General features: G+C 39.5%; 2 protein-coding genes across 3 annotated transcripts; one reads left to right on the top strand and one right to left on the bottom strand.

Annotated features, from left to right (window-relative positions):
* Nucleotides 1–2,980: 2,980 nt before the first annotated feature.
* Nucleotides 2,981–15,080, bottom strand: atg9b (autophagy related 9B). 2 transcript variants are annotated; one of them, XM_063461702.1, is made up of 14 exons: nt 14,374–15,080; nt 14,158–14,201; nt 13,830–13,894; nt 13,089–13,259; nt 11,311–11,452; nt 10,412–11,160; nt 9,960–10,113; nt 9,561–9,740; nt 8,186–8,431; nt 7,654–7,892; nt 7,435–7,528; nt 7,046–7,130; nt 6,665–6,834; nt 2,981–6,539 (listed from the first exon to the last, which is right to left on the bottom strand). In XM_063461702.1, the coding sequence occupies exons 1-13, from the start codon at nt 14,480–14,482 to the stop codon at nt 6,683–6,685; spliced, it is 2,430 nt and encodes an 809-aa protein (XP_063317772.1). In that variant the 5' UTR covers nt 14,483–15,080; the 3' UTR covers nt 2,981–6,539; nt 6,665–6,682. The 2 variants fall into 2 exon arrangements, with proteins under 2 accessions (XP_063317772.1, XP_063317770.1); XM_063461700.1 differs by having other exon boundaries at nt 2,981–6,834.
* Nucleotides 15,081–15,358: 278 nt separating this feature from the next.
* On the top strand, nt 15,359–21,301 carry abcb8 (ATP-binding cassette, sub-family B (MDR/TAP), member 8). The gene is made up of 16 exons (XM_063461425.1): nt 15,359–15,558; nt 16,574–16,904; nt 17,024–17,179; nt 17,477–17,571; nt 18,047–18,152; nt 18,259–18,420; nt 18,698–18,783; nt 18,891–18,988; nt 19,086–19,191; nt 19,293–19,326; nt 19,447–19,583; nt 19,700–19,794; nt 19,874–20,007; nt 20,109–20,256; nt 20,339–20,589; nt 20,802–21,301. Exons 1-16 carry the CDS (start codon nt 15,452–15,454, stop codon nt 20,883–20,885), a joined length of 2,130 nt encoding a protein of 709 aa, XP_063317495.1. The 5' UTR covers nt 15,359–15,451; the 3' UTR covers nt 20,886–21,301.
* The last annotated feature ends 750 nt before the right edge of the window (nt 21,302–22,051 follow it).

Below are 22,051 nucleotides of genomic sequence, written 5' to 3'. Positions count from 1 at the left end.
CGGATGATGGCCCTCTCCAACAGCGTTCAGGGGCTCCACAGGGGGGCAAGAAAAAGTCTTCTTTCAAATATATTTCAAAATGGTTGTAAATCCAAGATAGTGAAACATCCCCCCCGTCTCCTGCAGTGGGCGGTTGAGCAGACTTACTTTTTCTTTCTTCTCTGGTGCCTCATGATGCCACATAGCTGACGTGCCTATTTTGGCGCAGCCTCCTTTCCAAAATAGACCTGTCATTTGGAGATAGGAGATAGCCTGATGGTTGCTTCGGGAAGGAGAGCAGGCTGGCCTGGCCTCTGCTGGGTTGCTGCTGCTGCAGGCTGGAGACCACAATACGGACACAAGTCGTAAACAAATGTGCCGCGTGTGGACACGTCAAGCAGGAGCAGTTTATTGAGTTTCAGTTCAATTGAGTTTTAGTTATATATCAATCGCCTCAAGGCGCTTAATATTATAAGTTAAAGACCCAACAATAATACAGAGAAACACCAACAATCAGACGACCCACCCAATGAGCAAGCACCTTGGCGACAGCGGGAAGGAAAAACTCCCTTTTAACAGTTAGAAACCTCTGGCAGACAAGGGCGCCACCAAGAGAGAGCCGTGCCCCCCCGGGCGTCACTTTATATATCCCTCACGATTTCTCATCATCACACGCTGCACCCATGCACTGTTCATGTTTTTTTGGGTTTGCCACCCCAAGATTTTAGTGCCCCCCCCCCCAAGTTTTTTTTTTTTTTACCACACAAGTTTAAACACCTATTAACTACTTCTGTTTTAATATCATTTTAACTGTATTCAAAACCTGTCATTTATCCCCTCCAATGTAAAGGAGGGCATAAATTTTGGACTTACTGTATTTTTGTGGTTTTAGAGATTTTACTACTCCGAAACAAAAAATCCCCCCATGTCTATTCATACTACACCAAAGTAATGAAGTGACAGATAAACAGTTTTATTCATTTAAGTAATTAAATAACTTTACGCTTTTTTGTACTTTTAAATCCAAATTCTGCTTCTTTTTTTCCTCCTATTGAGATATCTCAAGGATTGAATGTTCAGTTAAACTTCTTTATCCTGACAGAAAGATGAGTTTCCTTTAAGATTTTTCACTTAAGAGTACATTGAATGTAAAATGAGTTTGATTTATGTTCTGTACTTGGATAGTCAAGGTAATTGAGCCCCCATTTTGGGTGGCATGCCTGGTTTTAAATTCACAGGCAGGGTATAATTCTGAAAACTATGTACCGTAGGGGATTATTCATGATTTGAAGACTTAACAGCGCTGCAAACAAAACTGAACCTCCACTTCTTCGCTTGTTGTTGTTCACTTGTTTCAGACTTTCTTAGATGTGCAAATCTGAGATGCTCAAATCAATCTCTTGCCACCTCTGTCTCTACTTAATGAAAGTTTGCCTCAGCTTACAACAGCTCAAGATGTGCCAGGTTAAATGTGAAGGTAATTAACACCAAGACATCATTAGATACTGCATCACAAATCCAGTCCCTGTCATCATATTACCAGTAACAGAATCCGGCCTGCGCTCTGATATCATTGAACATTTTCAGTGGTGACAAAGGCACAAACAGCTTCCTCATTCTTCTGCTTATTTATAGAATTAAAACCCGCTCTGATCTCTGAACAAAAACATAAATCTATCAGTCTGCCTCTCTTGATAGTTCATTCATTTGCAGTAGTTGTAGTGAATAATAAATCCACTTAATCTGCTTATGATTAGGCTGAGAGGTTGACTGAGCTTGCAGCAGACTGTTTTCCACAACATCCACTGTGACAGCTGCTGTCCCCAGCTCATCAGGCCCCGAATGAAGTTATGACTTCATATTGTCCATATTGTGGAAAGGCCTGGAATGCAGTAATACTTTAAATGTATCCTTAGTGAAGTATTCACTTTGATTAAATCACTTGATAAAGCATGGCAACAAACCTCAGGTTGCAGTGCACGTTTTTAATATAGACTCTCAATTTCCTTTTAGGAAAAAATCATTCTACTTAAAGTGACTAAAGCTAGTGTTAACCCTTTTGGCCCCAATCTTTGGCTTCCATATTATTTTCTTACTCTTCCAGTGTGGGCTTTCCCCCCAGTGCCAGTGACTGACAGCAGCAGGTAGCCTGGACCCTGATTTAAACTCCCAGAAACTCTAGCAGACGGTAATCCACTGTTGCTGCTTTCCTCTGCTTCATCCTCTCCTGGCCACTGTGTTTAGTTTCCATACTCTAACTAGAGTATGTGTACTGAGGAAGAAAATAGTTTAGATAATGCTATCCTCTGTGTTGGCATGAAATACGTCCAAACCTTCTACTGCGCTACTATGTCATAAATTAGCACAGGCTAGGTTCCTTGATTTCAAATCACTTAATATACCAAAGCAACACCACGACATATTTCTGCAACTTTTTGGTAAATGTTTAAAACTCACTTGCAGACAGACCTACCAACAGCCTGGCTATAATTTAGCAACCTAAAGATTAAACACCAAGTAAAACATGTCTTTGTAATGAGACTTTTCTTTTTTTTGCTAAATGGAAGCAATGTATACTCTCCAATCCGGTCTCCGTGGCCTTCCACTTGACCTCACAGCCATTTCGAGAATAAGGTCATAGCTGTATCATGTTCACAGCTTGAAACACATGGGTGTTACCTTAAGAACAGTTACATGGCAGATGACAAGTGAGACAAATGTTAGTTCTACCAAAGATTAAGATTACTAAGACTGAACAGCAGATGGCAGGCATGTCCTCTCCAAAATACTCAAGGGGCTTGGACAACATTAAAAACAAGTAATAATAAGGTGGGCAGGATCAAGTAGGCGTAAGCTTTATCCTACCCCTTTTGAAGCATGTAAATTGTATGGTAGAGCGATTCTTTTTTTTGTATCCGATATATTTTTTTATATTACTTATATGTTTGAAATAAAACAATTAAATAAAAAAATGAGACGAACTAGCAAAAAAGAAGCACATGATATTTATTTACAGTCTTGATAGTATTTACAGTATTATAGCAAGCACAGGACAATAGTGGGAACACATGGCAGTGAGGTGCTGTTAAAGAAAACAACTCACCTTAATTATTCCATACAAAAAGTCCTGATTTACAAAAAAAAAAAAAAAAAAAAGACTTGATCAACAGGTTACCCTAACACTGCCACTGAACTCTTCTAGAAATGAGGGTCACTGAATGTGATTTATGCAGCTGTTGATGCTGTATGATGTAAAATGACGTTTAATCAATGGACCATGTATATGTGCTATTTCTTCATAAGTTCCAACAAGACTGTGAGCAGAATCAACTGATTAGAAAGAGTCATAGAGTAAGTCAGAGGGGAGAAAGAGACAAAGGACAAAAGCACGGAAAACATATATATGACAGTAGTAACAAAATGTGAATAAGTCTGTATAAAACCTTTATATTCATTCAGAAGCTGTTCACTAAATACTTTCTTTTTATTGTTATATAGATTTAGGTGTTATAGTTCAATCTTCTGGGCATCTATCTATCTATCTATCTATCTATATATAATGTCTCTTGTCTACAGTTATTATTTAACCAAACAAATGGAAAAGATAGTAGACTCCTTTGGTTGGAAAATGTGAGGGTAAAGAATCCAGTTGTTTAAGTATTTAAGTTTTTACAAGTTAAGTTACATGAAAAACTACTTCCAAGCAACAGCAAAAACAAAAACAAAGAAAATTAAACTTTATTCTTTTTTATTTTAAATAAACATTACATAATCAACCACACACAGAACGATTAAATACACTCAAAATTAGATGTATTTGCCTCTCTACTCAGTCTCTGAAAACAACACGTACTGTAAAGCTGTGCTGAAAACAAGTTCTTTTGGCATGTTTCATATTTCAGCTAATGCTGCTCAATATACAGAACAAAAACATACAGACAAACTTTTGTAACCACAAAAAAAAAAAGAAGAAGAAGAAGAAGAAGAAAACAAATTCACCATTTCAGGATGAAAACATAGCACCTTGTTCCAGTCACTGTGATCCTTCGACTGGTCTATATAGTGGATAAGAAACCATAGTATGATCAGAAGGTTTGCCATAATGGCACTGCCAATTACAAGGGATGCTCCCGCTTCTTCAGGATGTTAAAGACAGTGCAGTCCCATGACAAAAGAAGTGCACTGTCAGATACAACAGACTGACCTGTCAGCTAACAAGACACATCCACAGTTTCACTATATGCACTCGATGCTATACACAATGGCATGGAAATCAAAAATACTGTACATCCTATGTGCTGGTAAATATGTGAAAGCAAATCTGTTGGTTAACATGAGACGGCTTCTAAAAAGAGCAAATGCTAATCCTTATTACTAAGGCACTGCTTATAATAAAACGACTAACATTAGACACTACCATGGCGTGTAAATGTGGAGACTATCAAAACTCTGTGTTCAAAGCTGAGCTCCAGTGTCTCTACAACACAAACTCATCTCATATGGAAAAAAACACCACAAATGAACTGCGACCACAAGAAATGCATGTAAGCACATTTAAGGCCGTGTGAGGGAAACAGACATTTACTGACCAGCGGCAGAAGAAAAAACAAAAAACAAACAAAAAAAAAAACAAAACACCAAAAAAACATTATGTGCTTGGCCACAGTGTTTCCTTATAGTCTGCTGAGGACAAATGACAACACAACACAGGCTGATGCAATGCTTAGCTATAAAGTTAAATCAGGATGCAAGTACATACACGCACACACACACACACACATTAAAAATGCTTTTCAATCAGTGCAAAAGTGTTAGCATAATTACGCAGATGTTAAAATGCATTCCCTCCACAGACGCATGCACGCTCAACGTGAGAGTGAAACAGCTTCTAAACACACGAAAGGGTAAGGACACACTCTGAAGTCTTATAGAGGTGGAGGGCTCAATTTATATTACTTTGCAGAATGCAATAAAACTGGGTTGATATTTTCATCACTAGATCAACTACGAGATTTTGTCCCAGTTTATTTCAGGGTTTAATTGCATTCACCATCTTGCCGCTGGGCATGGCATCTTTGCAATAACACCAAAATTAAAGACAAAAACCACACTGTAAGTGGGGCCACACACCACTTCCATTCGTAAAAGTTTATGATTGTTTAATTTTTTTTTCCTAAATAAATTATATCTCTCTATATACCTGTATCAATTACATATGTGGGGAAATAAATATATATAATGATCTTACTTTGGAAATATAAAGTCTTAGCAGAACTGCCGTCCTTATGCAGCACGCACTCTGAAATCAGCCCTTATGATGAAGTTCCATTTTTATATGATCAGTTTGAGGGAAAGCACAAAAAATGGTAACAAGCACACAAAGTATTTGAAAAAAGCAACACCTTACTGTTTTGTTCTTTTAAAAATGGTTTCCACCTACACCTGCCATTAAAATCAAAATGCAGTCGAAAGATGCACCTCTAGAATGAAAAAAACGTATATGTATAATAAATATTTACACAAGAGTAAATACACTACAGAGGTATCGATTTGTGTATTCGTTTTTTCTCCTCCACAACTGAGGTAATGCGGAAAACTAGGATTTAAATACATGTTTTTACATCGGTGTTAAGGCATAACGCTGGCTGTGTCCAGCTTAAACAGATTTCAATTACATCTTCTATCTGCATTGGGATTTCGAAGACAAGTGTACTTGGTGCCCATTACTACGGCTCTGCTTTTGAGGAAAAGCAACTGTCTTGACAGATGAGCCGCAGAAACAACAACACTGAACAAAAATCTGTGTTTAGGACCACTAAACACAGACAGCAGCATCAAACCATGTGCATGCTTAGGCTCAAGGAACACCCAGATACACATAGTGTTTTAGCAGTGCGGCTACTGTATAGTGAACTTTTTAATCATTTCAATACTTGGTATATTTTGCAGGAATTGGATCTAGTAGTAAAAATGTGACCTTTGAAGGAACAAGCAAGATGCAAAAGTGTATTTACATTTTACAAGAGTCAAATAGCACAACTCTGAAATGCTTTTTTTTTCCTACACCCCCCCCCGCCGCCCACATGACTGAAATTGTTCAGGCAGACAAGATACAATTTGCAGACTTCATGCTGTGGCACAGATTGAGACACTATTCTGTGGAAAACTTCAATTATACTTGCACCGTAATACCCTGTGATGCTCAAATACTCGATTTGTGCGCAGCAGAAGTTGTGATGAACCTTTCGCGTTTCGCACCCATCGTCGCACGGTGGATCTATGATTACACTACACCTCATCGATCTTTCTGTCATACGAGCTTCGGGAAAAGTTCCTACAAGTTGATAAGAAAATTGTGACAATGTGGACGGAAGACATATGGTTTCCCTGATGCCATAGTCTGCCTGATATGACAGGATGAGGCGTAGAGGTGCAGAGACTGTGGTTATTCAATGAGTCCCTCCTAAAAACGCTGAATGGTGTATTAAAGGTCCATGCTAAATTCTCCATGAAGATCATCTAAGGCCACAACTTTCGTTGAAGAAAGTAAAATGTAAACACTAAAAAACAAAACAAAACAAAAACACAAAAAAAAGAAGAAGAGAAGTGATCACGGCATTGTAGCTTCAGAACAAACAATGCCCAAAAATACAGAACCACAGAGCATTGAAATGAGAGCATATACCTTATGACAAAAGGCACTTCAACAACTACCCTCAGTGCCCTGTTTTGGAGTAGATCCACTATTAATCTCCTGATCGTCTTCTTCCTCTTCTTCTACCTCTTGCCAGCCACCAAGATGGACAGTGGTGGGCACAGAAATGCTGGAACTGAGGCCGCTGTGTGCCTGGTAACCTGAGAAGAAGGGTATAATATCTATTGGTTTGCTGGTATCATTATGGTATCCACATCAGAACCAGGATTTCAGCACAACAAGAATTTTTGTCACATTCATTTGATTCTGAATTAACACCAACAATATTATAAAAGTCCTCTGCAAACTAATATTCATAATCTTTGGTGAATTAAAAATAACAGGTTCTTAAAAATCAACACTTTCATTTACCAGTGTGTGTGTGCAGATCTCTCATTGGCACTGGATTATGCCACTGGCCTGAAGTTCGTGGTGGGTGGGAGCTCTGCTGGTGGAGCTGAAGAGACAAACAGTTTTCAGTGTGCAGCAGAAAGGGGTGCTAAACTAATGGTACTACAAAAGATACTAAAAGCATTACTGTGGCTCAAAATGTGCCTTTCGAGCATTAAATCTGTTAAGCAATACTAAAAATGAAACCATGAACTGAAGCTATGATGATACATGAGAGACCAAAGTAAAGATTTGCATGTTTCTGCATGTCTATGTGCAAACATATCACCTAAAATTTTGGAGATAAAAAAAGGGACATTGGACACACACATATATGTTTTAGAGGCTATAGTTCATGAACAGGAAATTACCTCATGCATGTAGATGGCATGGAGACTCATCTCGGCTGAGGCAAACTCTGACTGCAGTGCATTGCTCCGGACGCGAGAGTCACTGTTAGACATACTGGAAAAAAAAAAGCCAAACACTTTTTTTCAAAGCTGATAACAAGCATTTGGATTTTGTTTGCTTTTGTTTTGTCATAAATAAGCTCAGTATAGAAGTATATAAAATGTAATAGTGGAAAATACCTGTCAATTACGGTGCGCTCACTGTGGTACATGGTAGTCTCAGGGTGGACGGATGAGGGCAGGAGGCCGTGTAACCGGCCACGACTGGTATGCGCGAGCTGAGACGTGGACAAAGAGGCGAGAACGCTGGCTGCAGCAGAAGCAGCGGTGCTTGGTGGGATGAGGCGATGGTCTCGCCCTTGCAGTCCAGATGCAGTTATAATGGGGTGAGCCAGGACACTGGCCAAAAGATTATCAGCCTGGAAACAACAAATGTCAGGAAAGTTACAAAAAAACATAAAGGAAAAAAAAAATTAATGAGAATAGAAATTACAACAATATATTTCATAATGAAGCAATTATCAGTAATCAAATTTCTAGTAGTTTAGGCATTAAGTATTTATAGGGAAAAACTATTTATAGACTTATTTAAATTAATATAAATGATCGTAATGGTAAGGGATTACTGAGTTTTCTTTTTACATTAGCTGCCTATATCATTTTTGAGCAAATAAGTAGTTCTTGCTGTTTGTGTTATCGACTTGGTTCCTACCCCAGTGCCAGACTCATTGGACTGCAGTGAGGTGCAGAGAGGCGCCTCTGAGAGCAGCAGCTGAGTGGAGGGGCCGGCCTGTGCATCATGGTGCACCTTCTCCTTTAAATGGCTGATAAACACTGAGCTCTCCTGAGGGGGCTGCCACCGTGGATTCTTTATGGTGAAATGCATGAGGGACAGCTCCGTTTTGCCATTTTCAGCCTGCTGGTACACAGATGCCTCTGTCTGTCCTTCTGACAGCCACTGCAAAAACATCAATAGACACATCACCTTTTTGATATAATTTTTTTTTCCACAGTCTTCATTCACTGAGACATTTGTTCATTCAGTCCTGCCTAGGGATGGGTACCGGTTCTGACATAAACGGTAGTAACCAGACCGAAAAGCAGCGCACATTTCGGTGCTTTATTTCGGTGCTTTATTTCGGTGCTTTTTTTTCCTGAGCCAATTCTAGCCAATCATTTTACGTTTCCGAGGATAGTAGGCGGGTCCAGGTGCGTACGTTCTTTTAGAGCAGAGCTACAGATTAAAAACGCCCAAGGCAAAGCGGTCAAAAGTCTGGCTGTACTTCGCAGCAAAAGATGCAAACTCAGCAGCCTGCAACAAGTGCTTTAAGGTGATACTGTGATACTGTCAAAGGAGGTAACACCTCAAATCCGATGAAACACCTGGCAACGCATAGCGTTTTTTTTAAAGCCGAGAAATGCGCCGTGTTTGATAGCTTGCTGCGAGACCTCACACCGAGCACATCTACTGCGGGTGTGGTGCCTGTTATCGGACCCGGAGTTAGCAACAACCCCCAAGAACCCGAAGAGTAGAGTCCTGGCCCCAAGCCCTGCCAGTGTAGCAGAGATGATGACGGATGATGATGGCAGCAGCAGCCGTTCTTCTCTGCGTGAGTAGCTTAATGTTGTTCGTGTGTAATTTATGTTGAATAGGCTAACCACGTTATTACATTAATGCATGTAAGGTGAACTAGCAAACACCGTCGTAGTTACATGCGGCTGTCTTCTTGTTTGATGGCAGATACTCCCTTCACCCTGGCCAAAAAGGCTAAAATGACCAAAGAAAAAGTGGGAAACAGCTAAACATGAGAGGTTTTTGGACAAAGTTTGTGTTTTTTCCATTGATTAAGCACTGCTTCCAGCCAAGAGTGATACCATATATGCCCTATAACTGCAGAAAAGGCTAACATTGTTATCTTTTTACAAAAAAAAAAACAGCTGAACATGAGAGGTTTTTGGACCAATTTTGTGTTCTCCATTCTTTAAGCACCGGCACCATTTCAAAAGTACCGGTTTGGCACCGGTATCGGATAAAACCTAAACGATACCCATCCCTAGTCCTGCAAGACAAAAGGAATGGGTCTTACTGTTGGGTTTCCATGGCGTCTGATGTCCATCTGGGCAAAGGAACAGATATCACCAACTCCAACGACCTCCACGGTGAAGTTCCTGAAGAAGTCAATGATTTCTAGAGACTTGTTTCTCAAGAGGAAGATGAGAATGAAGGGTGTGACAATAGGACTGAGCAACTCCTCCAAGATGAACACCTGAGTGGACAGAGATGACATGAATTTCTGGTTCTGTACGTTTTATTTTATGTACACCCTATGAAAATATGACTGTGACCAATCTGACAGTTTTAGCATTACCCAGGTCCTGGATTAAAAACCCTCATCACAGCCAGAACAAGCACATAATTTCAGTCTGACAATCTGACTTGAGTGTGACAAGTGTGTTCCTATCCACTGAGTTTCTGCATTCCTCACCGCTTTGTACTGGAACAGCTGTGCCACCTCGTCACGGGTCTCACTCTTGTTAGCGTTGCCCCTCCAGTGGTCTGGCATATAGTGAATGTGTGCCAGCACACACTGCAGCAGCTGTTCTGGACACCACGCCATATGCTCATCTGGGATAAAAGACCTGGCGTGGGACAGGTACAAAATGTTAGCATTACAGCCGTGCATTACCTGCACATATGAGACAAATGGATAAGCAAAAGAGAAAAGCTTTATCATAAAAAGTTAAAAATTCAGATGGAGTACCTGATGAAGAATATCTAATACTTGCTCATAGTGTTAATGCGAGTTATTTAAAGAATTACTTCATTTATTAGCTTTCAGCTGAATAAATGAAATAAAAATAGACAAATAAATTGTAACAGTGTACATTGTAGTTGTTTTTCGATGACTGACTGGGTGGGCTTGCTTTGAGGACTCACCTTGCGATAGTTATAGTCACCCCCAGCACAGTGATAGCAGTCAGAATGTGCTGCACTGTCAGAACATCCTCATCATAGACTGTAAGTACGATGAGAACAGCCAGCACTGAGCCTGAGAAGAAGGCAATGTTCTTAGCAATCACAGTCAGCAGTGGCGATGTAAACGAGTTCATGTACTTGGAAGTGGGTTTGTAGCCACGACCCAAACGCCCGTGCAGCTCATGGTCCAGCTCATTGAAGTGACGCAGGTATAAACGACCGTAGAGGGACCAGCGGCGTGCGCCCAAGCTCCCAGGTTCTCTGCGGATCACTTCTGTGTAGCTGAAGAAAGCATAGAGCACCTGCCACACTAGGATGAAGGGACATAGCAGCAAATTGGCCAAACCCATCAGGAGGATGACCCTGCTGAGCTGCTGGGCAAGCTCCAGGCGGTTTCCACTGCGCTTGTACTTGGGGTGCAGGTTCCACTTATTCTGAAAGAGTGAGCCAGGGCCCCAGAAAAGGATGAGTTCAAAGTTGTACTTCAGACCCTGGGTTAGAAAGACCACATTGCCCAGCAGGGGGAGCTGCAGGTGCACCGGCAGCAGGGATTTGTTTATCATGGCCACCATGTAGTTCTTAAAACGTAGGATCCGGTGATAAATATCAAGTTCTGTCAGCTCTTTCTTGTGAATGCACATTTGCTGTTCCCTCTGGAGGCTGATTAGACGGTCTTGGACTTCCTGCCATGTGTAGTTGCATAGTTCATCCTGGGAGAAAGACACAAGGAACCCACTCACATTGAGACAAAGCCACAATTTAAAACACTGAGATTTATCATCTCTCTTCATACCAATGAACATGAGTCAAAAAAAATTGTTTGAATGACCTTAATACTCATCTCAAGTTGGTGCACTCACCATTCTGATCTTCAGTGCTTTGATGTAGAACTGCCTGATCTCCCAGTAGTTCAAAAAGTTGCAAATGACCTTAACAAGACGATAGATCCAGAATATAGCAGCCATGATGAGAAGGAATATGATCCAGCTGTTCTCTTGAATCCTGAACAGAAACAAAAGCCCCTTTCAAACATGGCTAACTTCACGTATCAATTTATACATAGTACACATTGTACACCATGTAGAGTCATTGTAAAATGTAAAATCTTACACAATGTCGGTCATACTTTATGGTTTTTAACTAACTTCATTTATACTTTTACTTGTTTTTTTAATCACTGTTGTGTGTATAAAATTCCTGCACTATCTCAGTATAAGGCCCGTACTGGGCATCTGTGGCACTTTTATTTTAACTGTGTTGTTTATTTGTCGTTTATTGTAGACTGTACTATTTTTACTCTTTATCATGCTGCAGTAACACAGCAATTTCCCTTGCGGGATTAATAAAGTATTCATCTATCTATCTATCTATCTATCTACACACATTCCCGTCTCCTCTACTGATAATTTAAGTTGGCTCTTCATTATCTAATGACATAATATTTATATGAAGTATGCAACAGCTGATCTTAGATTGAGTAATCTAGCAAACTCCAGTTTACATGTTTTTGGTGGGGGGGGGGGGGGGGGGGGGGTGTGTTTGAAGTACAGTGGTGGATGTCTGCTCATTATATTCTAAATCTAAGGAAACTCTTTAATGTTCCCATGTGTCTAAACAAACATTAGCAAATTTCAGTGCAACTGTAAAAGCTCTTTATGAGGTAACATTCAGATGTATTAAACAAAATACAATCTTGTTTTCAGTCCGAGCGTTTTAAAGCTGCTTTATGAGGGAAATTAGATACGGGGTATGAAGAGGACAGAGAGAGTCTAAACTGTGGGACAAGTTGTTCCCAAATTAGAAATCCAAGCAGTCGGACGTCATTGACTTTGATATAAACAACTATTGAGCTGCAGTCAAGCTGAGTCTAGGCTACATGTTGTCAAAAAAAAAATGTGACAACACAGGAGTGGTGGGAGGGGTAGGTGGGGGCTTACTCCTGCAGTCAGCTTGTGAAGTGTCATGTGGTAGTCAGCTCGCTGTCCCAGCCAAGCTGTCAGCATCTCGGTTGGCTAGCTGTACCTCACCATAGCTATCAATTACATCGCTCTGTTCTCCAAAGCCAGGCTGAGCTCTCAACACAAACACCTCCCTCCAAGTAACCATGAGTTGCAGAAATGTTGAAGCTACTAATCTCAGGGTGAATTAAACACCAAAAATGAAAAAACAAAACAAAACAAAAAAACACTGAATGAAATATAGAAACCAATCTAATTATTCTGATGACAAACCATTGCCTTGCATTACAAATACAAGTGAGTGAGTAACAGATTTCTAGATTAAATGAAAAAACATGCTGGTTACAGTTAAATAGGTTTTTTCTTTTCTCAGAGTATGTGACTGTATCTTGCACTCTGAGCCAAATCGTATACAGCCCATAAAGAGATTTAGTGTGAAAGTCTAATTGCGGCTGTATTAAGTCAGAATAATGACATCCCTCTAAAGGCCTGTCTCTAATCCTGGACTCTGCTTGAGAACAAAGTGTCTAATCAAACTTCCTGGAATGTGCATGACTTTTCATGCCTGTACATTCTGTCAGATTAAGTCAACTCATCCTTTTCCCACCAGAAAAAAAAAAGAAAGAGAACCTCCTTCAGACACCTAAACTGTCTGTAGGATTGTAATATGCCATCATTACCTTGCAGTGCACTCCTGAGTTGGTAGGATGGCATCTGGCAGTGTGACTTTGTTCCGGTCCAAAGGGTTCTGGATTGGCCCTGTGTGGTTGACCGCTCGATTGGCAAACAGGACATCGTATTCCACGCAGTTGACAAGGAACGTTGTGAATGTGACAACAAATAATAGCTGACTGTGAGGGTGAGATAAAAAAAAAGAGAGTTATTAGGTTTCACACTTAATGAAAATACCAAGAAAACCAAAAGATAACAATAAAAACTGTTTAATGTTTAACTGCTATAAATAATTAGGTTATAAACAATACACTACAACAACTGATCAGTGGATAACACTGTAGTTAAGGAAAGTCGCCCCATCTGATAAACACCAGGAATAACAAATGTCATACAGGCATGGCAGCAGCACAAACAGCAGGAGTATAAAAAATATGTTGCATTAACATGGCGGCTGGTGAAGGGATTAATCCTAACAGAAAAAGTCATAACAGAATAAATGACCACATTAAAAAAAAAGATACAAAATAACATTTAGAGAAGGAATTGCTTAAAAAAAAAGTATTGTTGTCAAAGGCTGGGGTGCACTTAACTCACAGACACATACACAAGGCCAAACACATTTCCTCTTAGATCTGCAAACACACATCAACCTAATGTTTTGCATTCAACGTGTATCACCTGCTATCATGGTGCAATATTTTAGCCATCTCAACATAGTGAGTATTTCTGTGCAACTCAGTACTTACGCAAGTTCAAAGAACTCGGACAACATCATACAGGCAAAGCCATTTTTTTGATGAAAATGATAGATGTGAACAACATGGTTAAGGAAAAATTTTAAACAGCCCTACAACGGGTAGGCAATTATTTTAACTATAAGTATTTAGGTGTGGACATTCACTATAAGTAAGCTGACTGCACAGTGAAGTGATAACAATCTTCAGTGTAACACAATATCTAAATATTCATATTTGATCCCATAGCAGCAGCAGCAGCAGCAGAAGTGACATTCAAATGATGTAAAAGGGATCATTCTGGCTTTCGCCAGTTTGTTCACAGAGTTTAAAAGGATATCCTTGTAAAGAAGTTATCCAGGTTCTTGATATGGTGCCATGAGTCTGAAACAGAAATGAGACCATTGGAAAGGGAGAAGTCTTTTACAACTTACTTAACCTCTTATTTTGTTGCATCATTTGCCAGCAGATGGCCAGCCTTTTTACCCTTATTAAGTACAAAACTTTAACATACATTAGAAACCACTTTTAACGTAAGCAATACTAATATGTTTACCTTTTAGGCCCTCAGGCACGTGCACCAGTAAATCCTCCTCTCCTGGTGGTGAGTCCTCCTCGTAGTCATCAATTCTCTGATACTCCTGGTAAGCTTCAAAGTTGGCCATTGTGCTTCACATTCTTCAGGTCACCTCTCCACAACTAACGAGCTACTTGTACTAAAGACTATACGAAACGAAAGCAGACTAGCAACCACAACTACATCCTGCAGCTAGCTACTTAGCAGCTCGAGCACTCCAAGAAGAAAGGATAGCTACAGCTAACATTAGCCTGCTAACCTGCTCCTCTAACGGACGGCGCTTGTGTAACCCTACACGACCATGATGACAAGTAAAATTCTGCGTTGGAGTTAAAAATTCAGCACATGAAGCTTCCGTATAGTTAGTAATGAGCGTCCCTTACGTTCATAAAAGATTACTACCTGAGCCAAATGACTGTGCAGCGGCTGGCTAACCTGTGAATGATTCAGCCAGTCTTGTAGTCAGGGTGACACGGTTTGTTTTGTTCCCGTCTGCCGTCGGTTCATCTGCTGATCTTTATCCCTTTTTAGTGTTTGCTGCTCAGAGTCCACATCTTCATCAGAGCTCGCTTATCTCACACAACTTCGTTTCAGTTACAACACGGCTGTCTTCGGTCGGTTCCGAGGTCCGTTACTTGATTTCCAAAAATACATCAACCTGTGCTTGTGCACTGTTTTTGTCTTTCGCTAACAAATGTCAACAAAACGACTTTGACGTCACTTCTGATCACACTGACGCCATTTCCGAGTAGCAATTGTAGTTTTTTAGATAATTTTCACATGGCAGACCCTCTGTTGTCCGACTTTTTCGCTTTTAGCGTCGTCCAAATAGCCCCAAATATCGATATGTAGCTTGCTGTAAAGTAAGCATTTATTCGTCTTGCTTGTGGGTTTCACAAAGCATAATTCATTTTAAAGCAACGGTCCTAGCTTTCCCGCTGAAATGCATCCTGGGAGAGTTTGAACATGGCAGCCTGCAGAGTCTCGCTGGATTACTGTAGAGTTTAAAGATTATTTTGACCTCATGAGCTTATTATCACTGAAAAAGGAATAAAGCATGCTTCAGTTGCTCAGTTGTAGAGCAAACATCGCTGCTGCACCATTGCGGCCATTGTCGTTGCACTGCCGGTGCAATAAAAGTGCAGACTTATGGAAGTTTTCACGGTAGGTTAAAGTGACCGGTAGCTAATTTAGCCAGTGACAGCCGACCTGTAGATTATACCAGTTGTATAATCCCATATATGTGGTACTCCTCACTGTCACACTTGACCTACTTTGATTTCCTTTAGCACTGCCAGACTTATTCAGATCTTTTCTCTATGAAAAAAGCAGTACTGTGACAGTAAAACAAATCAAAACAAAACCACATTAAAAATATTAAATTATAAACACACAAATGTGAGATTTTTCTTTCTAACTTTTGAGATAACTGAAAATTTCGACTAGTTTTCCTGAATTTTTCCTGAACTGTAAGATAAATGTATAAAAACTTCAACATTTGCCCAAAAATATAGTGAAGTAGCATTAACATACTCAAGTAAATGCATTCTGTTAAATTAAACTTTGGATTTTGGAAGAAAAAAACAACAATTTGCGGTTTATACTCAAATTCCCACATGTAGATAAAGGCTCATCAATCGCTGTAATCACCGCACCTATTAACACGAGCCGTACGTAATCCTAACACAATAGAGCAAATCCGTTGTATTTGCACATATTATCACTTATATATATATATATATATATATATATATATATATATACATATATATATAAAACTGACAAGAAAGTTTTATACTGGTTTTATACTTTATGCTTTCTTTTGTGTAACTGTGATTATAGTGCCACTTCGTTATAATTGTTAAATACAGGTTCTCTTAACATTGTTTGCTTTCTTGTTTTTTTCTGTCTCATTAATTTCTCAATATATATACATTTATATATTTATATATATATATATGTATATTTTATTAATACGAAGTTGTCAATAAAATATATTTAAAACAAAAATGTTGTTTCAGTTGGGCCACATTTCCTTGTGCTACTCAACTGTAACACAGGGGAACGAATTCATTAAAATTGATTAGCTGATAACGGCCAGGATTTTTGTTACATTAGTGTTGCAAAACCTTCATGATTTTGATTCCCTGATTTTATTTCTGTCCTGGTCTGTATCCAGGTGGTACACATCCCCAGGGTCTAATGCAAACAGCTCCTCACAGCAGCGTGGCGGTGCTGTCAGTCGCATTTGGAGCCTGACTCAGAGAGCTGTCCGTCAGTCCACCACCAGGACATCGAAACCCCCGGGAGTAGCTTTGAAGTTTATCCTGGGACCAGCAGTACTTACTGTTTCAGCTCGACTGTTTTGCCATGTAGCCCACTGTGAGGCAGATGTGAATAATAACACCCCCGTGGAAGTTGTAGCCAAAAACCCAGTGCCTGACTTCAAATGGCACGTTCTGTGGGAATTTGTAAAACCTCAGCTGTTCGCTCTCGTCTGTGCTGTTGTGGTAAGACTGAATCTGTTTACTGATCAAGAATGTCGGTGAAGCAAAAGATTTTAGCCAGTTAGGGCATTTATGCTTATCATTTAAAATTGATGTTTGGGGGTTTTTTTTGTTTTCCTCAGCTCGCTTTTGGTGCTGCTATCTTGAACATTCAAATCCCCTTGATGCTCGGTGATCTAGTAAATGTTGTGGCACGCTACCTGAGAGAAAATACTGGGAATTATGTTCATGAGATAAGAGGTCCAGCCCTGAAATTACTTGGACTGTATGGTATCCAGGTAAGTGCACGTGAAATCTCACTAGTTGCACAACTTACTTGTGAATATGAGTCAAGCACAAAATAAATACTGCAGTTGTGAAGTCTGCAATTATCAGCTTTATAATGCAGTCATTCTAATGCTATAGTCAGTGCGTTTTCAGTTAACTATATTAAATTGTTGTGTAGCCGTATACACACACATTTTCTCTCAACTTACTCATTTGGCACTTAAAGATCTCACTGTATAATTTATTTGTTTAATCTATTCAATGAAAATAGTTTATTTAACTGGTACTTAATTGCCTCCTTTGTGCAGGGACTGTTGACGAGTGGGTACATTGTTCTGCTCTCGAGGGTGGGAGAAAGAGTGGCGGCAGACATGAGAAAGACCCTTTTTGCATCCTTACTGAGGTACATACATACATATTGACACAAAGGGAAAAAAATCGATGTATGCAATAAATGTTATGTATAGTTTGGTGCAGAAGTATTTAGACCATGACAAAAGTTTTGTAATTTGGGCTCTAAGTACCCCCCACAGAGGATTTTAACTCAAAACATAAAGACCCAAGTTAACTTCAGATTGAAATTTGCATTAACAAATTTATGTCTGTAATGTTTATTTACAGACATTTTTCTAACACAGCGACCCATTTTCAAAAGATCAAAAGCAACTGGGCATTTTAAGTAATCCAATTACTATGTGTAAAAATGGCTTTCTAAGCAGTTAGTGCAAAATCTTTGATTAACCTTTTGAAAGTCTGAACTTTGATTGTCTAATTTAAAGTTTTTGTCGTGGTGTACAGAAGCACAACTGCAAAAACTGTGTCATAATCCAAATACACGCAACTATACACATTGTCTTGTTTGCTTTCTTTCAATTCAGACAAGACGTGGCTTTCTTCGATGCCAATAAAACCGGGCAGCTGGTGAATCGTTTGACTGCTGACATTCAGGAGTTCAAGTCATCCTTTAAACTGGTTATTTCTCAGGTAATAACACAAGAATGATCCGGCAGTGATGATTTTGTTACTAAAGTTTTTCTGGTTTTACGCTTCCAATTCAATTTTTTTTTGCACTTTTTTGGTATATTTTCAGGGTCTGCGGAGTATTACACAGACAGTCGGATGTTTTGTCTCCCTCTATGTCATTTCTCCAAAACTCACAGGTTTGACAGTACTTGTCCTCCCCTGTCTAGTGGGAGCAGGAGCTCTCATTGGCTCATTCCTTCGCAGACTATCCCGCTTGGCTCAAGAGCAGGTGTTGTACTATGCATGTTATATTTCATGTATTATAAGCATATAGTGGTTGTCTTAATAAATTCAAGATTTGTTCTAATTACTGCCAGCAGATGTTAGTTAAGTTTGAACTCCTATTTTGAAATGCAGTAAAATGTAAACGTATGCAGCAGTGCTTAATTTATTAGTGCCACTGGCACTCAAAGCAACCAATAAAAAGCACTGCATGAGCTATTATTTGCAAAATTAGTATAATTTGCTCTCTGACTATGTTTTTACTTCATGCTGTCAAATGCAAGGTAGCAAAGGCGACAGGGGTGGCAGATGAGGCACTTGGTAATGTGCGCACAGTAAAAGCTTTTGCGATGGAGGAACGAGAGCTCCAGTAAGTGAGAATATTTTTTGCTATACTTCTACCGTTTGTACTTTCAGAAAAGCACTAAATCTATGACAGAGATACGATGTTTTGATTTCCGTAATGTTTTTACACAGGTTATATGCATATGAAGTTGACAAATCATGTGAAATGAATGAAAATCTTGGTACTGGGATTGCCATTTTCCAAGGGCTGTCAAACATTGCCCTGAACTGTGAGTGTCTTTTACAATGTTAATTAGTTGACACACTGTTTAGCAGGCTGGTAAACTACCAACATTATGCTAATATTTTTGTGTCGTGTTAATACAGGCATTGTCCTTGGAACTATTTTTGCTGGAGGAACTTTAATTTCAAGCAATGAAATGTCTCCTGGAGACCTAATGTCCTTTTTGGTTGCCTCTCAGACTGTTCAGAGGTAAAAACACACAACCTGCTCCACGATGATTTCTCTTTTACAGTTAAATGTATTCTTTCAAAAGTAGTTAATTACAAGTCATGCATTCATTTTATGTTTAGGTCTTTGGCCAGTATCTCCATACTTTTCGGTCAAGTAAGTAAAAACTACGATTATCTGATTATCCAACCAGATTTGAAACTGGAGTATTATAATATGTGAACATTTCCAAATGCCTCAAATATTTTGCTGGCAATCTCTTAACATTTGCCGCAGGTGGTAAGAGGAATGAGCTCTGGGGCTCGGGTTTTTGAATACCTTGCTTTGCAGCCCACTATCCCCCTCTCTGGAGGAGGACGCATCCCATACCATTCACTCACAGGAAGAGTGGACTTCATGAATGTCTCATTCAGGTTAAAATCCTTCTAATTCAGCTCCAAATCAAATATAAGTTTAAAACTACAACTGAGCACAGACATCAAAGAATGTTTTGTGAATGATGTATTGTTTTCTATTGATATGTTGTCAGTTATCCAACAAGACCAGGCCATCAAGTCTTGAAGAGGTTCAGTTTGACACTACCACCCTGTAAAACAGTCGCCATTGTTGGAGAATCTGGAGGAGGTAATTTCTGACATTTCATTCAGTAACTGTGCGACATTCAAACAATATTGGGTCATCTGATAAATGTTGAACCCTGTAGGAAAGTCCACAGTGGCGTCCCTGCTGGAGCGTTTCTATGACCCTACCAGCGGTGTAGTCATGTTGGACGGCCTCGACATTCGAACACTTGACCTTTGCTGGCTCAGGAGCCAAGTTATTGGATTCATCAATCAGGTCAAGGCTGCTGATCATTTCATGTTCAATTTTTAAAAATAATTACTTCCTAACAATTTTCACTGCAACTTCCTTTTTTTCCTCTTTCTTCTTTCTTTTAGGAGCCAGTTTTGTTTGGATCATCCGTCATGGAGAACATCCGTTTTGGAAAGCCTGAGGCTACAGATGCTGAGGTCATTAATGCAGCAAAGCAAGCCAATGCTCACGGCTTCATCACGGGTTTCCCAGACGGCTATAACACCGTGGTTGGTATGTGCTCCCATTTGAGCTTTTGCGACTGTTAAGAAACGGTGCCGCTTGTTCATTCTAAACTCCAGATCTTTAAATCCAGGTGAGCGAGGTGTGACATTATCAGGTGGACAGAAACAACGCATTGCCATTGCCCGCGCTTTGATCAAGAACCCCAGTATTCTGGTGCTGGACGAAGCCACAAGTGCTCTCGATGCAGAATCAGAGCGAGTGGTGCAAGAGGCTCTGGACAGAGCCACAAGGGGTCGCACTGTGCTCATCATCGCCCACCGATTAAGCACCATTCAAGGGGCTGACTTGATCTGCGTGATGAGCAATGGTCGTATTGTGGAGGTGAGAAGGCTGAATATTCAGGACATACTCTGACCTCCATTTAAATCCTCCAGCTAATTTACTCTAGCTTTTAATGTCAGAGATGTACTTAATAAAATTGAATTCTTTCAGTATTCAGTAATACATATAGACATACTGGTAGCTTCCTTGTTGAGTCAATTGTGTTATATCAATTTTTATTATATCTAACACCTTTTTCCTTTTTGTTACAGGCTGGGACACATGTGGAACTGCTGAGCAAAGGAGGATATTATTCTGATCTCATCCGCAGGCAAAGAGCTGAGGGGCAAAAATGACCACACCCATATTTGTTTACAGTAGCTGTATAATACTGTATAATGGCGTTTATTTTGAAATGCATAGCAAGACGTGTGGAAAATTAATTATTTAAAATGTACTGTAAATTTGCCAGCTCTGTGACTAGTTTTATGAGAACTTACAAATGTGTATGAACAAATGGACCAATGTGGATCGGCCTGTGATGAACAAATTACACTACTGTATGCACTGTTATTTCCAGTGTTGTTGATAGAATGATAGATTATAATGTGTTGGACAAAATATTAAAATTACTTTTGATGAATTTAAAGTGTTTTTATCTGTTTGTGGGTGACAATAAACCTTTCTTGTCACAAATGTGTAAGAAACTCAACACAGACCCTTACTAGTGATCAGTACTGACATTATTCTAAAATTAAACTCTGGGGAAGGAGTTGCTGTTTTCACATGATTCTTCTTTTCCTCCACATACATTTGTATATATAGTTTTACTACATCCAGGCCACATGTAAAGAAGAAACTTCACAGCCAGCACATATGCCTTGTGCTCTTAAAAGACTAAAGTTAGGTCCATAGTTTGTTAGACAAAGACACTTTTTGTAGTTTTCTGTCTGTACACTATCACAGTGGATTTTACATCTGACTTAAAGGTTCAAGACATTTAACAAAAATTTCATTAACTATTCACTGTAGGAGTTACAACCATTTTTATACATAGTGCCTCATTTTCAGAGGCTCAAGACTAGTTGGACAAACTAACAATTTTAAATATGAAGACATTGATAGTTGTAGAAACTCTGGTTTGCTTCTGCAGCATTCTTTGGATCATTGTTTGCATCGTTACGCTCACTCCATTCAGTTTACCCTGCTGAACCTGAGCAGAGTATAGCCCTGCACACAATTCATCCTGCTAATCCTGTCAGCAATCACACTTTGTGGCCCATACCATGCCCATATTATAACATTGGTTCCATGTTATTATATAGGCATGAATATGAGCTTTTTCTTTTTACTTAGCATTGTTCTGGTACAAGTTAATCTTGGTTTCTGTGACTAAAGAATCTTTTGGCTCTTTGAGATGTTTTGTTGTTACACCCGTTCTTGAATGTAAACTTATGTTTTAAACCCATGAATGTGTTTCTTGATTATAAACTTCAACAATAATACAGCAATTTCCTAGAGA

The sequence above is a fragment of the Pelmatolapia mariae genome, linkage group LG18 (genome assembly GCF_036321145.2).
Source record: "Pelmatolapia mariae isolate MD_Pm_ZW linkage group LG18, Pm_UMD_F_2, whole genome shotgun sequence".
Classification (NCBI taxonomy): domain Eukaryota; kingdom Metazoa; phylum Chordata; class Actinopteri; order Cichliformes; family Cichlidae; genus Pelmatolapia; species Pelmatolapia mariae.
The sequence above is the reverse complement of the archived record's forward strand: the minus strand, read 5'-3'. Positions and strand labels throughout refer to the sequence as shown.

Excerpts from the sequence above, each read along its gene's own strand:
- atg9b (XM_063461700.1), bottom strand. The coding sequence starts at position 14,482 with ATGGCCAACTTTGAAGCTTACCAGGAGTATCAGAGAATTGATGACTAC. Across the intron at positions 13,260-13,829 it reads TCCGAGTTCTTTGAACTTGC|TCAGCTATTATTTGTTGTCA; the intron begins GTAAGTACTGAG and ends TCACCCTCACAG. Across the intron at positions 10,114-10,411 it reads GTGACTATAACTATCGCAAG|GTCTTTTATCCCAGATGAGC; the intron begins GTGAGTCCTCAA and ends GTCCCACGCCAG.
- abcb8 (XM_063461425.1), top strand. The coding sequence starts at position 15,452 with ATGCTTCAGTTGCTCAGTTGTAGAGCAAACATCGCTGCTGCACCATTG. Across the intron at positions 19,192-19,292 it reads GCCTCTCAGACTGTTCAGAG|GTCTTTGGCCAGTATCTCCA; the intron begins GTAAAAACACAC and ends TTTTATGTTTAG. Across the intron at positions 20,590-20,801 it reads GCAATGGTCGTATTGTGGAG|GCTGGGACACATGTGGAACT; the intron begins GTGAGAAGGCTG and ends TTTTTGTTACAG.